Source organism: Ruditapes philippinarum, unplaced genomic scaffold (genome assembly GCF_026571515.1).
Source record: "Ruditapes philippinarum isolate M1 unplaced genomic scaffold, ASM2657151v2 ctg4900_1_1_1_1, whole genome shotgun sequence".
Taxonomy (NCBI): Eukaryota; Metazoa; Mollusca; class Bivalvia; order Venerida; family Veneridae; genus Ruditapes; species Ruditapes philippinarum.
Genome location: NW_026856496.1, coordinates 731 through 18,575, shown reverse-complemented (window position 1 = coordinate 18,575; position 17,845 = coordinate 731). Strand labels below are relative to the sequence as shown.

General features: G+C 32.0%; 2 protein-coding genes across 2 annotated transcripts; both read left to right on the top strand.

Moving 5' to 3' along the window:
- The first annotated feature begins 5,136 nt into the window (after window positions 1–5,136).
- LOC132746738 (uncharacterized) lies at window positions 5,137–12,004 on the top strand. The gene is made up of 6 exons (XM_060735983.1): window positions 5,137–5,269; window positions 6,164–6,349; window positions 7,967–8,069; window positions 8,980–9,085; window positions 9,733–9,860; window positions 11,398–12,004. Exons 1-6 carry the CDS (start codon window positions 5,137–5,139, stop codon window positions 11,588–11,590), a joined length of 849 nt encoding a protein of 282 aa, XP_060591966.1. The 3' UTR covers window positions 11,591–12,004.
- A 367-nt stretch (window positions 12,005–12,371) lies between these two features.
- LOC132746737 (uncharacterized) lies at window positions 12,372–16,538 on the top strand. The gene is made up of 6 exons (XM_060735982.1): window positions 12,372–12,433; window positions 12,656–12,793; window positions 13,288–13,404; window positions 13,883–14,392; window positions 15,148–16,190; window positions 16,386–16,538. The coding sequence occupies exons 3-5, from the start codon at window positions 13,293–13,295 to the stop codon at window positions 15,759–15,761; spliced, it is 1,236 nt and encodes a 411-aa protein (XP_060591965.1). The 5' UTR covers window positions 12,372–12,433; window positions 12,656–12,793; window positions 13,288–13,292; the 3' UTR covers window positions 15,762–16,190; window positions 16,386–16,538.
- The last annotated feature ends 1,307 nt before the right edge of the window (window positions 16,539–17,845 follow it).

The window sequence follows — 17,845 nt, the reverse complement described above, 5'->3', positions numbered from 1 at the left end:
TTTAAAGATATGTCATCTTCAGACAGGAATTTCTTTTTAAGAAGTTTTAAGGATCCTCAGCCAGTGTGACCAAATACTAATTCAAAAGGGCTAAAGCCAAGAGATTCCTGAACAGATTCTCTTACAGCAAATAACAATAAATGGATGCCTTCATCCCAGTCTTTTTCAGTGTCAAAAAAAATATGACCTTATCATATTTTTCAGAGTCTGGTGAAATCTTTCTAATGCACCTTGACTTTCAGGATGATAGGCTGAAGACCTATATTGACTAATTCCTAACTCGTGCATGACCTGCTGGAAAATACCAGACATAAAGTAAGACCCTTGATCAGACTGTACTGATTTAGGTAAACCAACAAATGTGAAAAATTTCACCCATGACAATAGTTTTGGCTTTAATATTTCTTAAAGGAATAGCTTCAGGGAAGCGCGTAGAAGCACACATAATAGTTAATAATTACTGAGAACCTGATTTAGTTTTTGGAAATGGACCTACACAGTCAATAATAACTCTACTAAAAGGTTCATCAAATGCAGGAATAGGCTGTAAATGAGCTTAAGGTATTGTCTGGTTAGGTTTTACAACCATGACAAGAGCGTATGACAAGATTCACAGTACCTTGACACATCTGCTTTAAGGCCAGGCCAATAAAACTGATTGAGAATTTTATGGTAGGTTTTATTAACACCTAAATGACCTGCTATGTGTGTTTCATGAGTCAAGTTTAATATTTCCTGGCGATATGATTTAGGGACCACAATTTGGTGATTAACAGTCCACTTCTCTTTAGCAGGGACATCGGGCGGTCGCCATTTTCTCATTAAAATCCAATTCTTTTCATAATAACAAACAGGGACTTGTGAAGCTTCATCTTCATTAAAGGCCTTTTGAAAAAGGACTGAAATCTCAGGATAATTTTGTTGTTCCTTGATAAGCTGTGACCTTGACAGTGTGTCATGACCTTGATCTTTAGATCTTGGTGTAGAAAAGTCAGATATTGAACAATCTGTCTGAGTTTCAGACAGAATAGGAGTGAGAGAAAAAAATATTTCATTATCAAAAGACTGACCTATAAAATTATCAGACAATATCTGAACAATAACTGCCTTCTTGAATGACCTTCTTAGCCATAGCTCGAGTAACTGCACATGAAGGATAAAGGTCAGGAATTTCCTGCTCAATGGGGTCAGGTGTCTGATCCACACAAGGAGTGTCAGTTACAAGTGGATTTATCACTACCTTATCTCCAGCCAAGTCATTACCTAGCAATAAATGAACACCTTAAAAGGGTAAGAAAGATCTTGTACCTACAGCCACCGACCCAGTTACCAAATCTGAGGACAAATAAATATTACGGAGAGGGACATTAGAAAAACCACACTCTACACCCTGAATAAGGACACTAGATCCAGAAGAAGTCTGTGTATCTGCTAAAATAAGAGATTGAGAAGCTCCTGTGTCTCTTAAAATTTAAATAGAGTAGGTGGGCAAGTATCACCGATAAGTAACACGGAACCTTCCGAGAGGAATGGTTCATAAATCTCCATTATAGAATCAGACTTGGGTTCTATGACCTTCAAAATTGCATTTTTATCAATACAAAATTGCAGTTCAGACCTTGAAGTGGTAAGACCTGTGGGTTTGGCCTCATCACGTTGCTGTTGCCTCCTTTTTAAGGTAAAGCAATCAGAAATAAGATGTCCAGTTTTCTTGCAATTATTGCATTTAGGACAAGATAAGGGACTTTGACCTTCATGTTCATCAAATGACTTTGATTTGGGAGTATTTTACTGACTAGATGAGCCAGATAAATTACCAGAACTGAACTTGGAATTAAAATGTGAGGGTATGGACTTCCCTTTATTCATAAATGAGACTTTGTGGGTTAAAGAATAATCATCAGCTAGACGGGCAGCTTCTTCTAAAGTTTCTACCTGTTTTTCATCTAAGAAAGATTTAACATCAGAGTGAATACAACGTTTAAACTCTTCAACTAACATGAGCTGTCTGAGCTTTTCATGATTTTTATTAATTTTCTTAGAAAGACACCACCGATCAAAAAGTTGTTCTTTTTGAAATTTTTTTGAAATTTTGAAATTCGAAATTGCAAATTCGACATGGGTTTGACCAATATCTTTCTTAGAATTTCTGAATTTTTGCCTGTAAGCCTCTGGTACCAACTCATAACCTTTCAGAATTAATTCTTTTACATTATCATAATTAGAGCTTTGTTCAATAGTAAGTTGTGTATAGATTTCACGAGCTTTACCAATTAAGACGCTTTGTAAAAGTAATGTCCACTGCTCTCTTGGCCATTTTAAATTTTCAGCAACCTTTTCAAAATGAAGAAAATACTAATCAACTTCTTTTACTTGGAAAGATGGAACAAGCCTTATATTTTTAGTGACATCAAATTTTGTATTCATTTTATGTTTAAACTGATTTGCTCTCTCTCTGATTTCTAATTCTCTCATTTTTAACTGAAATTCTCTCTCTTCTCTTTCTTTTTCCAACTGCCTTTCCCTTTCTTTTTCCAACTGCCTTTCTTCCCTTTATTTTTCTAACTGACTTTCTTCCCTTTCTTTTTCTAACTGCCTTTCTTCTCTTTCTTTTTCAAACTGCCTTTCTTCCCTTTCAGTTTCTTCTCTTTCTTTTTCTAAATGCATTTTCTCTAATTTAAGTTTAAGTTCAAGCTCTCTTAACCTTATTTCAATAATATGAGAAAGTGCATCTTCTCCAAAAATATCTTCATCAACAAAATAACGAATCAGAAAATTTCTTGCTTACGCATGTAAGATTTCATTTCTGATAAATTATACTTTTTTGCAAGATCGAGCTTATCAGTTTTCCAAATCTAATACCTCCTGGGAAGGTTCAGCTACAAACTTTTCTTAATCAAAAGATATGACTGCTAGCTGCTGGTTTTAAACTTAAAAGTGGTGTGTTTCAAAAATGAAAAAATGTCCGCTGATATATATTAGCTAAGATCATTCTAGATCAGACTTTTAATTTCTTCGGTAATCATAATCTAGCACCTTCAACAATAAAGAATAATCTGGAAATTTCTATCTAAATATAATGCATGAATCATAATATAGAATTTTCTACTACAACAGTTAAGAAACTTCTTGTTAAATCTTTTGTTTACACACATGTAGTTAATGTTCTAAAAATAGAACAATGATAATATTGGAAATACCATCTTGTCAGAGATAAACTATATACATGTTATATGTTGCATACAAAACAATGTTAAAAACAAAATATACGTCAATTAAAAAGATGTATAAACGAGTAAATTCGGTATTCAACTTGGCATATGTATACAACAAACTAAGACAGATTTACCTGTACGGGTGTTTTATAGAAAACATTTATACAACAACATAAATCGCTTTAAGTGTTTGTTAAATAATCATTGATCACCACTTTGCCAGCTTTCTGTCTGTTTATGTTCGAAATATTTGTATAAAACATTTCAAAGCAAATTCTTCCCTACTTCAACCAAAACAAATAATGACAATATATCACATTATTTACAGAAATTATGGAAATAAATGCAGTATTCGATAAAGGTTTACATTATTGTTTATTACAGAAAATGGAAAGAAGAACATTGCAATATTGGGCATAGAGTCATTATTCTATTGTACAAGTCATGAGTTCATCTCTTTCATTTCACTTTGTGATGGTGTGTTGGATTGTATTGATGCTTCGGACGAATCTAATTGTGATAATGCTATCGAAGGTAGGGAAATCATAACTAGTGTTACTTATCTCAATACGAGCATGTCAATAGTGACCTATTTTGGGAACCTTTTATAACTTGACTTGTAGCTGCAATATATATTTTTAGTTTAAAAAGAATTTAATAACATTACAAAACAAACAATTAGGTACACACTCAATGGCAAGAGAAATGAGCACTTGGAATTGATAGTTATACTTCAAAAATGAAAAGAATAAAAGTTTTGTTTCAGCAACATTATTTGTTAATATGATCAGTATATTTCTTATCGATGTTTGCTATCTATGTTTGGTTTTATGCTGACATTACGGAGCAAAAATATAAGTATACTGTACATACACTCCAATTTTGAAAACCAATCGACTTTCAATTTCTGGTTTAAGAATGAAATGAATTGCAATTGAATGTTATTATAGATAAAACTTGATTCTGTCGGTTTGAACGTTGGTACATGTATTGCGCAAGCGTCTAATGTTGTTGGGTTCAATGCACCAATAAAAAGTCAATCAACAAAATGAAAAGTTTTTTCTATGTTTAAAAAATAATTCCGGAATGATTTACAGTTTTGCACAAACGTGTTTATAATTTCAGGAATATGTACATTTTATGGTATTGTGGAAACTGTATCTTTGGAAATTACTTTATTTTACGATATACACTATGATTTTGCGTTGGTACAGTTAAAATATATCTTGACGATTTCACGATGAAATTATTATAGTATAATTTTTTGTCTAAAATCATGTGATAAATACGGACTTAGTGGACAATACCTGTAATACTCTGTAGATTTGTTTTTATTCATGGACATGTTCCACAACAATCTTAAGAACTCACTAGAATATTCCTTTATTTTAGGTCATGGTACATGTGCTGGTGATCAATTTAGTTGTGACAATGGAAAGTGTATTCACGTTAGTCTCGTTTGCAACTTCATTATTGATTGTATCGACTCGTCAGATGAATTTTGCGGTAATCTTTGGAACTCAATATTCTTTAACCAGTCTTATAATTATTATTTTGAAATATTTGTGAATACCACTCCACGGAAGATTCATGAGAACGAGTCTTTGATCAAGACCATGTTTCTGGAATATACAGTATGCATGCGAGCGTGATTAAAAAAGCATTTCTTAAATCAAGTTTAAAAACAAATGTTTTAAACTATAATAAAGGAAAGAAAGACAAAGGATGAGAATTTAACATCCCAAAAAGCCCTTTATGATATAGGGAAAAATATGAATTTATGAACATCAAATAAACATACATTGTTGTACGCAACTTAAGCACTGACATAAAGAAAAATCTTTCTCTATTGGCTTTATCTTTATTATATCATCATATTTATGATATTTTTCAATCAGTAAAACTTTTCATGTTCTTCTAAATGTTGCTTCTCCTAGATTACCGTCATTGTTCAAAAGAAGAATTCACATGTGGAAATGGCCAATGTATTCCACTGACATTACGTTGTGATGCCTACTTTGACTGCTTCGACGAGACAGATGAACTTAACTGTGGTACTTGTATATTATATGTATAAATTGATGTGTGTTTTGAACAGACTATCTGATTAAATAACTCTTTAAGTAGCAAGTGTTGATATGTTAGTAAAAATATCTTTTTAAAGACATTAACGTCACAATAGCAAACAACATGTTATACAACGTATATGTTACCTGATGAAATAAGAATATCTAAGTCTGAGAACTCACAATAAGTAATGTCATATGTAATAAAATAAAGCAATAGTACATCAAGACGTTGAATATGAAAAAAATAATTTAATGGTGCAACGTCCAAGATACTATTACTCAACTACATAACTTTCCTTTTTTAAGTTGTTCCATATATGAATTTTTTTTTATATAAAAAATATATCTTTCAAATGATTAAATAGAGGATATTTGTTAAGTTCAGTTTAAGATCGGAATATATTTCACCGAGTGAGCACCAAAAGGTATATTTCACGAGTGGCGCAGCCACTAGTGAAATATGAGCTTTTAGTGTTCACGAGGTGACATATATTTCGATCTTACACTAAAACAAAAAAAAATCTTTTTATCATATGCAAAGAAACGTTTTAAGATGACATTTTAAGCTAATACTAAACGAAAAGCGCGCATAATAATAATACAACGTGACGTCATTTGCAACGTCGTGTTATTAAGTTGGTTTTCAGTACTGTGCACGTTGGTATTTCAATGAAACATAATAAGGGGCTTAAATTCAAAACAGTGAAATTATTAAATTGATAATTCCACTGTTTCAAACAGTAAAATTACCAGTTTTATATTTCACTGATATAATCCTATAAACCACCGGAAAGCATGTAATAAATGGAGATATAAGTATGACTATTCTGTCTGCTGAAAATGATATAATAATTAGTAAATAACGTTCTTTTACCTTAGAATCATGCAGTCCATCCGCATTTCACTGTGACTACATTAGATGTTTTCCTAACAAAATAGTGTGTGATAATTACCATGATTGCACGGACGGCAGTGACGAACAACCTTGTGAGAAGCCCGACATGAGGTCATGTGTGCATTGGTGGCAATCAGGATATAAAGAGTCGGGCACGTACATATTAAGTGGTAATTGATTTCAATTATACTTGCTCTTAATGTTTATGCCACATTTACAACATCGTTATAATGGTATTTGATTTACTACATGTATATATGAGAGATAATTCTATCTATTTATTATAGTGTCGTTTTTTCTTTAGAAGTAAATAAACTTAGTTTTGTTCCATTTTTATTGGCATCGTGAATAATATTTGAAATGAAAAAGTAAAGAGAAATGTTTGATACAATACGTGTCGGAAGTCTTACATGTAGAACAAATATGAAAAGTGTTTCGTTTAAACTGGTACAAGGTCATCCAATGGTGAATGCACGAAACGATTTAATCAGGAAAGATACTTAGTATTGCCGTTTAAAAGAAAAGAAGTTGTTTCAATGAAAATAAATTCACCAGTGATATGTAGTTGGTTTGTAAAAGAATGTTTTAGAAATAAAAAAATAAGTAACCAATTCACATTTTCTTAGTAGCTGACTTTGTTATAGAAACGTTCGTTTCTAACTTTATCATGTGATATTTTATACGTAAAACCGATAATTTACTTGAAAATTCGATGCATATTGTTGGTATTGGACAAGAGAGTTATATACAGTGTAACAAAGCCGTCATCTGTGTACATTGGTTCATGTAATACAGAAATCATAGCAACCGATTTGTAACGAAAATATTTTCTCGGTTATACTTTTTCCGTGTTATACCTAGTAATATTTCAAACGCTGTTTATAGTAAGCAAAGCTCCGGGCGTTTTCGATAATGTCATGGAAGCATTCCGATCATCTGAAATAAAAAAAGAAGATTTTTATAATATTGCGATTGCATTTCTTTCGCTAAAACTTCAGTCTTCTTTCATTTTGCTATGTCTTTTATTTCTTTATATAATGACTCTGCATCATGTTTTCGGAGTTTGTCTTTTGCGCAAACATCCAGAAGTATGTTAGCCATAGGTAAAAATAGCATCATTTCTAATCAATGATTTACAGAACTAGACTACAAATATATGTTAATCCTACGATGGTTTTCCACATGAATGTTACGTGCTGTTTTATAGGTTTAGGTTTTTAGGTTTTTGTCGTTTAGCACGACATTATTGTTGTGCTTATGGTACTTTTAGTTTCAACTTTTCGGCATTTTCTAGTTGGGTGGTTCCAATATTCCTACTTGAATAATGTTAAATCACCCTTAGGATATGTTGCCTGCTTTTTAATTTTGTCTTTTGACGTCTTATCTGTGATACGCAGGCTTCATAACCTCTGATCCCCTTTCAAAATTCCATTTTATTTAGTTCCGCCCATTGTTTTCTCGTTTAGGGCACACGCTTTTCATTACTTGGGGACCATACGCCGCTTTTCATGGAATGGCACGGAAGTGTCGCATTGAAGGTTCCATGATAACCGCCGTATGTACACATCTGCGGATGTTTCTAAATTCAAATTTTACTATTTCATGTTTAAATGTTGAATTCTGCTTAAGTCGGTGCTAGGGGGCGTGGACGGTAAACTTGCACTTTCCAGTACCGTCCATGAACAGGCTCAATCAAACCGAGCCTGCAACATTTTCAATTTTGCAGTGTTGGGCTTTCTTTAGGGATTCTGTATTTATCTATTTTACTCTAGTTTTATATTATTTAGATGTAATTAGCGGGAAAACGATGAAGGTTATTTGTGGATTTGATCATATATCTTCTGCAAATGAAGTTTTGACAGTTTTTCTAAACATGGACATCTTGGAATGGTTTGTTACATTTTAGTTTTACATACTTCCATATACTGGTCGGGGACCATCAACCGGACACTCTTTGAACATTTTTCCGTACAGATTTCATAATTTTTTACCTAGAGATAAGAACGATTGACACAGCTAGGTTCTTCTCCTAACTAACAAACTAGTTTGTTTATTTCTGATTGTATTGACACTTATATCTGAGGCTTGACAAAGAGGGTATCAAAAGTACCTAAATTGTTTACACTACTGTACCATGTTTCCGGACAGATATGAACATGATGTGATTTAATTCAGATAAAAGCTTGGGTGTTTTGATTTGTACATGATATACAATATTTCAGCAACAAATGCTGAAGTTTTGAATATTCCATTGTTTACTCTGCAAATGATTATAGCTGGTATATGAGGTCAGGCATTGCTTTCTTGACCCCCACATTTCAACGTCAACATTCTTGAAATAGTCATTTAAATATTACCATTTACGGAGGTTGAAATAAATTTATTTACTTAATTTTAGATGAAACATACATTTATTGTTAAACAGACAACAACTAAACAAAGAATATACTAAATAAGCATTTTTAGGGACGTCCGGGTTTGGTGGTTGTCCGGTTTTGGTAGTCCCCAACCAGTAAATGTTATAATCTGAGTTAGCAACAATTTCAGTAACAGATACGTCTCGTTTAATGCTCTAACCTTATGTTTCAAACCGTAAGGAGGGTATTTACCTCATTTGGAGATTTTTCCTGGTACATGTGATCATTCCTAGAGATTCAAAAATAATGTAAGCAAATAAACATTTTGCACTAGTTATCTATGTTAAATATTTTCTTTTCAATTATATAAACATTAATCTTTTTTGTAATATGTGGTTTTGTTATTATTAATAGTGTATTAAGGTTGAATTCGACTTTTTTAGGAACGGGAAACTTGCTATTTATAACACTTACATTAATGATAAGCCAATTGATCTCACTATGGACGTTTATTTCATTAGTGACGGTAAAGCGAATTGCACACAAGAGGTAAACTATATATTGTTTTCAAAATATTTTTAATAATTATGTTAGTTCAATTTGTGTACCAATTCTTGCAACTTATTATTATAAAGTTTTATTGGTAGTGTGGCTTTCCATGCGTCAGTTAGCACCTGAGAAGAAGCCCGGACGTTTCGTAAGGTAGCTGGATAACTTCCTCAAATATAAGAATTCAAAGTCCCTGGCGGGATTAGAAACCATACAAGCGAAACAAAAGGCTTGAAATCAACAAATTAATCCACGGACGGCCCTGCAAATATTATTATAAATCATTTGGAGCCTGCTTCCTAAAATTTGATTTATGTAATATGAAGACATAATGTCGAGATCTGATTAGGGTTCGAACCCTAGATTATATTCCTCGGCTTGGAGATAGAACTACACCTTTGGGCCACGTTTGCACTTTCAAAGTTGCTTTGCTTAATGGCAATGCTGCATAAACATATGTTTGTTGTTGAAATCGCTTATAACACAATTGTAAATTCATGTGTTGATATATGTACTATATGTATTTGAGGAATATTATTATAAGAAAAATAATTGCAAATATATAATCAATCTATAAAATGTTTGAATCCAATATTCATTTTCAGTCAATGTTCTTACTGTATCCGTAAAGTATTTTGTATTTGAAGGTTATACAATCATGTAATCCAGTACTTCAGACAGTATCTATGTTTGATGACCCAGACTTTCAACATTCATACTCTCACTGCATTTGCCTAATAGTCACATTGGTTATAAGTTGGAAACCAGACATATCGTAAGTACTGTTGTTCTGCATAGCTGAAATAATATAAAAATAAAGTGTTGTTATTTTCAACAGGTACAGGTGGTCAAGCATTTAGTGGCAGTGTTAGAAATTGTACTGTATTTCATTAAAGTACTGTTAAACTGTTGTTGCCCATTGGGATCATTCTTTGCAATTCGTTATTGCGTTGAAGACTAATATACTGCTGAAGTCGATGTTAGAAGCATGTCCTTTCTATTATTTCTTTTGAACAAATTCAATTAAACCGACTATGCAATTTTCACTTTTAAGCATTATTTCAATGGCTGTAAAAGTATCTCAACCTTTATGAATTTGTATAACATTACCATTTTTTAAAATAAAATATTACTGTTACTTGTTGCATTTTAGTCGAGTTACTAAACTTTGAACTTAAAATTGTGGAAATATATGTGGGTGAGTTCACAGCAGGAGAAAACATTTTGGACAAGCTGTGTCGGAGCTCGATGTTAAAGACCTATTCTTTCTTAATCCAAATCATTTTGAAGTTTTAAACGTTAAATAGGACTTGTATATTTTAACAGACTCTTCATAGTGTGTTTATACCCTGATCGTATTTTTGTGACAATCCTATTGTAATGCTATTTAAATTTCATTTGTTAAATGTTTTATCCTCTTTATTATGTAGGAAGATATATCATTGAAGAAGACTTTATATTATTGAAAAGTTAGTTTAATGTTAAGGTACGACCATCCTAATGCATTACATCCGCTTTGAATTATATCACAATAGTACAAAACTACTATTAAATACATTCAAACTTAGGGCCGTTGGTTCAAACTTCAGTAGGGTCAACATTTTTCTTTTTTTCTTTAAACAATATTTATGCATATCTCGTATCTATTTTGGGAAGAAAAAATAATTTTATTTTAATCATTGAATTAATAAAGGTAATTATTGGCTAACTAATGCTAAATCTATGGTACAAAAATGGTACCTGATATTTGCAAAGTACTTAATTATTTTGAAGATCAACCAATATACTTTTGAAACTTTGCCAACATGCACTCATTTCAGTAAATTTTACGGATTATTTTAATAAGGAAATTGGTCAAACACATGTTAAAAATGGAAGGGATAGGGTAACATTTTAATAAATATTTCATAAATTTTGAGTAGAAACAATCTTCCTGCTCATGTGGATCGTAAGCTGAATGTTACATTTTATTTCTTACGAAAAGTTAATGGGAAAACATTTTTCATAAAGATGGTATTGCAGATAATTTAAAGGTTCCTTATTTATGAAAAAGGGACCCTTCTTACATCATAGAATAAATTCAGAGAAGTGGCAATAACTCGATTTCGAAACGGTAAAGTTTGTTTAAATTTTGCTTACAGGTGTCCTTTAAGGTATATATCTGACCTATGTTGTAAATCTTTAGTTCCTTATAGTGCCCGTTTGGATGGTCATGCCTTATATGTATATAATATTCATAAGAGCAATATAGGAAACATGGACATGGTAATGGAAATTGAGTTTTAAGTACTATCTAATTTATATCTCTCCAGATCTGTTGAATATTGCAACACATTGAAACAACTTAATGATGATGAAATTGAGGACCTTTTATTGTTTAAATACCAATACACGACTTTACACAGAACTTTAGTCTGGAAAAATACGTCTGTAAATTATGAGAACATTCAACTCAATATTGGAAATGTAACGTGCATAGAAGGTTTGTGTCAACGGAATAGATAATATCATCACGTGATATATAAAAAGAATTGAAAACAACCGACTAATAAAACACTATTTTTCAAATAATAGTATTATTGAGAATGACTTTAAATGTTTTACATCTAAAACACTGATTTACAGAATGATGAAGAATTTTTAAACCGAGTCTGCAATTCTTATGTAATTTTGTTGTGATTAATGCTTCCGAGGGATCACTTTGTTTCCAGATTTTTATACTTCACAACAGCAGGTGTCAAGTGCTGTGTGGCAGCTGTAAAAAGTTGCCCCGTACTTCACTTCAGTGTTGTTATATTTTTCTGGTCCTTCGGGATCAATGATGCCAGCACTATTAAGTGTTGAGAATTGAGTACCGCTCAGGCCGGCGCTAGGGGGCGTGAGGGATGTTGCTCTTATTCAGTATCACTCATGTACAGACTCAATCAAACCGAGTTTGCAATTATTATGTAATTTTGTTGTGATTAATGCTTCCGAGGGATCACTTTGTTTCCAGATTTCAAATACAGTTACATTTTTATTAAGACTTTTTCACAATGCATTGTATTATTTGATCCATATTGTAATATTGTTCTCCGTGCAAAATTAAGGTAATTGGAATGAAAACATAAAATAATTCTTTAACGTAATTTAAAAAACGCTTTATGTTTGATTTGTTACGGATGAAGTAGTTTTGTTTCTTTCATATAGATATAACAAGAAAAAAAAAGTAACTACATGTTGCATTAATTGTCCAGTAAATATCTTGATAAATTTATTATTTACTATACGTTTGTCATTCAGAAATATCCGATGATGAACTTTTAAGACATCAACCCGAAGGCATTGGTGGCTCAAATTTCCTTTCAAGTAAGAAATTAAACTGACTGCAAATTCATGATTTACAATAAATTTATATCTAATTGAATGATGTACTGGTTGAACTTATTACTCTGATAGAAATTATCTTATTTTCTTTTTTTCTTAATTACTTTCTAATTATCAAAAGCTATTTCTTGAGTGTGTTTTCATAAATGATCTGTAGTTTAATTATTAAAGGACCTCCAACCATTTTTCGCTCGTATATTTCAGAATCTGGATTTGAAGAAAATTCCAAAAGTTGTCCTGATGATAAGAACGTAGTAGATAAGTCAGAGGAATGTGTATACAATATTGACAGATCTGGATTGATTACTGGGTGTAGATCTGGGGCGCACCTTCAGAACTGTGGTAATATAAACTTCCTGAGCAGCTGTAAAAAGTTGTCCCGTACATCACTTCAGTGCTGGTACTGTTATATGTTTCTGGTCCTACGGGATCATTGATTCCAACAATTATAAGCATTGACATTTAGTACTGCTCAAGCCGGTGCTCGGGGCCTGAGGGATGTTATACTTTTTTCATTACCCCTTGTTTACAGACTCAATCAAACCGAGCCTGCAATTTTCATGTAATTATTTTGTGATTAAAGCAGTTAAATTAGTTCGCGTCATAGATGTTAATTTTGCCCTAACGAACATACTTAATAATACCGAGCATACGGGAGGGGGTCAGTAATTTGTTATTGCTCCCGAGGGATATCCAGATATTATTACAAATAATTTATTTATATATATAACGCTAATGTCCTTCGCTTCATATTTTGATATGCTACTGGCAGAAAATCCTTATTCCTCTGCACATAATCAATCGGCATGTACATGAGTATAAAGTTTTCATTTCAGGTAATATGACATGTCCGAAAGGCAAGGTTCAATGCCCAGACAGTTACTGTATACCTCTTATGTTTTTATGTGATGGTACTGCACATTGTCCTAACGCAGAAGATGAAATTGATTGTGGTAAGATTATTGTCGTATGACTAGGTTAAATGTTTTGTACATATAATTTGATAGCATAATTCATTGATTAATTCGTAATTACAAAAAAAATGCTGATAAATTAAACATCATAAGTTATCTTAAGGATAGCATAACATATTGATTAAATCGTAATTACGAAAAACTGCTAATAAATTAAACATCATTAGTTATTTCAAGGATAGCATAACTTATTGATTAAAATGTGATTACAAATAATAAATTAAACATTGTTAGTTATCTTATAGATAGCATAACTTATTGTTAAATCGTGATTACAAATAATAAATTAAACATTGTAAGTTATCTTAGATATAGCATAACTTATTGATTAAATGATGATTATAAATAATAATATGCTAATAAAATAAATATTATAAGTTATCGTAGAGAATATATATATGCATATAAACGTTGTTTCCGACATCAAAACCACTGACGCCAATATTTATCATTAAAGGATGTGACGACTCAGAAAGAGAGGTTCTTATTGTATTTGAAAAGGGCGATGTAAGAGGACCAGATCTTGAAATGTTGGTCAAACAACTACACTCACCTAAAAGTATAATACGAAGTATCAAATATTCATCGTACGTACTATCTGAGGGAATTGCTTTTACACATCGCATGCTTAATATACTGGACAAGGAACTGAAACCTTTTGAATTTATTGACAGAAATTACGAGTGTGAATACAAAATTTTAGCTAACGACTTCTTGGCATCAATACCATTTACACAAAATTTTGAAAGGACGATCTTATACATTCAGAGTAGCCCAATGTCTGAGAAGATAGGTGAATTAATGTTTGGAAACATAACTGAGAATCCTAACATCACCATTTATCGTATTATGGAATTGTCTGATGTTATTGAAAAAAATGAATTCAATTTTGTTATTGATGTGCGAGTCAGTCATTGGAAAATCTTTTCTTCATTAGCATCACGGTATCTACCAGGACTATGTAAAGGTAAGTAATTTTAAGTCACATTTATCTTCATATGAATACATTAAACCATTTTTTAGGAATGGGCAAACATGTCAAATATGATATTTTTCAATTATCGATTTAGACCACGTCAGTTGTTTATCACGTGAGAAAAGAGCGAGATATAAACTGTTTGTCATTAAGTAACCTATTCGAAGACTTCAATAATAATGCTCTTACACAAAAGAAGCATTATATGATTCAAAGACATGACCAATGAGTACCATTTTAGATACTGAAAGTGCAGAAGAAATGTTGGTATTGTTTAGAAAGAAGTAGAAAGAAATATTTTGATATCAATAATATGTCATTGATAATATTATTATGACCCAATAGGCCTTTTAAATTGTCATGGAAGAAGAAATTGTAACGGTATTCATGACATATACGATTATATTAGAAAGATATCTCTCATCTGCACTAGAATTTAAAGGTTCTCAAATTGTTAATGTTAGCGTAATGTTACCGAAATGCATTGGATAAATGTTCTTATTGTCTTGATTCAGTTGTCTGTGATACATCGTCATAAATTGTTGTGTGTAAAAATGTAAAGCTAAATTTAACAATGTAAAGTGTTGAATTCTTTTCCTTTTCAATAAAAAGTATTTATCTTTAACATCCTGAAATCGCATTAGAATTTGAAGACAACCGGCATGATGTAAAGTTATTAGGTCTTGTCAAGTACTTAATTCTAATAGGACTTGAATAATTTATTTCGTGTTTTCTTCTAATTTCAGAGAAGTTTTCGACAGCATGTGAAGGTTATTACAAATGTTCATCAAGCAAAATGTGTCTAAATCTAGATCAAGTTTGTGATGGGGTCCGGGATTGTATTTATGGTGATGACGAGTTTCTTTGTGATTTCATCTGCCCCAAGCAGTGTACATGTGAAGGGTTTGCAGCAAGATGCACAACTTTCAATGACACTGAAATAACTTCATATCCAAAACAATTACGGTCGTTAGCCCTCCAGGAAAATAGAGAAACGAAGAACATATTGAGTAAAGATATTCTACATTTCCAGTTTTTGTATATATTAAATGTTAGCAATTGCAAAATTGCCCAAATACAACCGAATGCATTCTCGAAACTAATTAACTTACGAGTTCTTGACCTAAGCAACAATTTGATAACAACGTTATTTCCGTCTGTATTTAGTGGATTACAACGTTTGACTATGTTGAAACTTGATGGAAATAGTCACCTGTCTGCATTAGAATCATACACATTCCAGTTCCTAAAGTCTGTAAGACACCTGCGAATATCATCAACTAAGATTAAAACCATTGCCTCAAATACATTTGCTGGCTTAAATCTTGATTTGCTTGAAATTCATTGGCAACTATTTTGAAAACATTGAAGAGTTTGGGCTTGGAAATCTCGCTGTGGAACAGATTTCTTTCAAAATTAATAAAATTGCTTCTTTTGACAAAGGAATGTTTACAGGGGTCTCATCACTAAAGATTTTACATACACCAGCCTATAAATATTGCTGTGTCAGACCAAATCATGTACCGGAAGGTAATTGCTTTCCTCAAAAGGATGAGTTCTCCTCGTGTGAAGACTTGATGAGAATATCAGTGTTACAGACGATGCTTTGGTTGATTGGTCTTTGTGCGTTGCTAGGAAACATTTTGTCATTTATTTATCGTCTGCAGTTCGACAGAGAGCGGTTGAAGCTAGGATATGGTATTTTTGTTACTAACTTAGCAGTAGCTGACTTTCTAATGGGTATATACTTAATAATGATAGCTGTGGCGGATGCTTTATTCCGAAATCGGTATGTTATATTTTTAAACGCTTTTGAATTCTCAAAATATTTACAAATTAGCAAGAATGAAATATTTTTCAGGTCTGTATAGCTTAAGATGAAGATTATTTATAAAAGGAAATTTTAAGTCTTAATTCAAAATATCCTCTTTAATTATGGATGGATAAATTTATACATTTAGATTTGTGATATCTTCTTATTCAGATATATCTTTATGGATGACTATTGGCGAAACAGCACGTGGTGTACTCTCGCTGGCGTTCTTTCTACCTTGTCGTCAGAAGCAAGCGTTGTATTTCTCTGTTTAATAACACTAGACAGACTTCTGGTCATCAAATATCCGTTTGGACAAGTTCGATTTACTACCAAAAAAGGCTATTGCGTTTTCCATTGTCACATGGCTCTTCTGTTTATTTATTTCCTTATTCCCGCTCTTGTTTTCCACATATTTTAACCATTCATTTTATAACAAGTCAGGTGTCTGTATTGCTCTCCCTTAACAAGAGATAGACCTCCAGGTTGGCTCTATTCCGTTTTGAATTTTGTTGTTTTTAACTTTATAACGTTTCTCCTCATCACACTTGGACAATGGTCAATTTTTAAGGATATTCGAAACTCAAAACGAACTTTGAAAAAGACACAGTCTGGGAGAAAGAAGGATCTTATTGTAGCGAGAAATTTATTGTTGGTTGTAGCCACAGACTTTCTGTGTTTGGTTCCCTATTGGATGTATAGGTATGTTAATCATTACTTTTATTATGTTTTTTCCTTTAAGATACGCTGTTAGTGACAAGTAAATTATCACTGTAAAAGTGTTTAATTCTGTATTTAATCGCTCTGTTCTTGCGTACTTATTTATTACATAAGAAAAAAAGAAATATTATTTAAATTTAAAAATTGCGGACGTATGTGAAACTTTAAAAAAAGTATTGACATGCAATTGTCTTATGATTCATAACTTTTAATGTGAAAAATACAATTACTGTGAACAAAATATAAAAATGCATCTTAATTTTAAACAAACAATTATTGTTAAATATTTTAGATGAATACATGAAAATTTCATACTCCGTTTATGTGTAACGAATCATAAGCTAACAGCTGGTTTTGCATATTATTACAAAATCTATTTTTTCTTTTCAATTGATAAGATTTTAGAACTGTATATTATATTTATTGGAAATAAAAACTCACCTGTTTAGTTATATTTCATTTGATTTGAATAACTGTTTTAAAAATTTTACTGGTGTTATTTTACACTCTCCTTGTGTACGAACTGATTTTCATTATCTTATAAAAACAAATACAAAAATGAGATGATAAATTAATACCCCAGATTATAATTGTAGGACTAATGGCCATGTCTGGAAAAGTTATATCTGGAGACGTTTACGCTTGGACAGCTGTATTTGTTTTGCCTGTAAATTCGGCGTTAAACCCCGTTCTTTATACATTGACTGCAATACTTGGCAAAAAGGTATAATCATTCAATGTCAAAGCGTGCAGCGTAATAAAAACTTGCGCCACAATATATAATAGAAAGAACACCGAAACACGAGGCTATCTGATTTGTACGAGGGGGCGTTGCCCCCCCCCCCCCCCGAGTATAAATCAGATTGTCGAGTGTTTTTGTTTCTTTCTCTATTGTATTATAGTCAAGCATA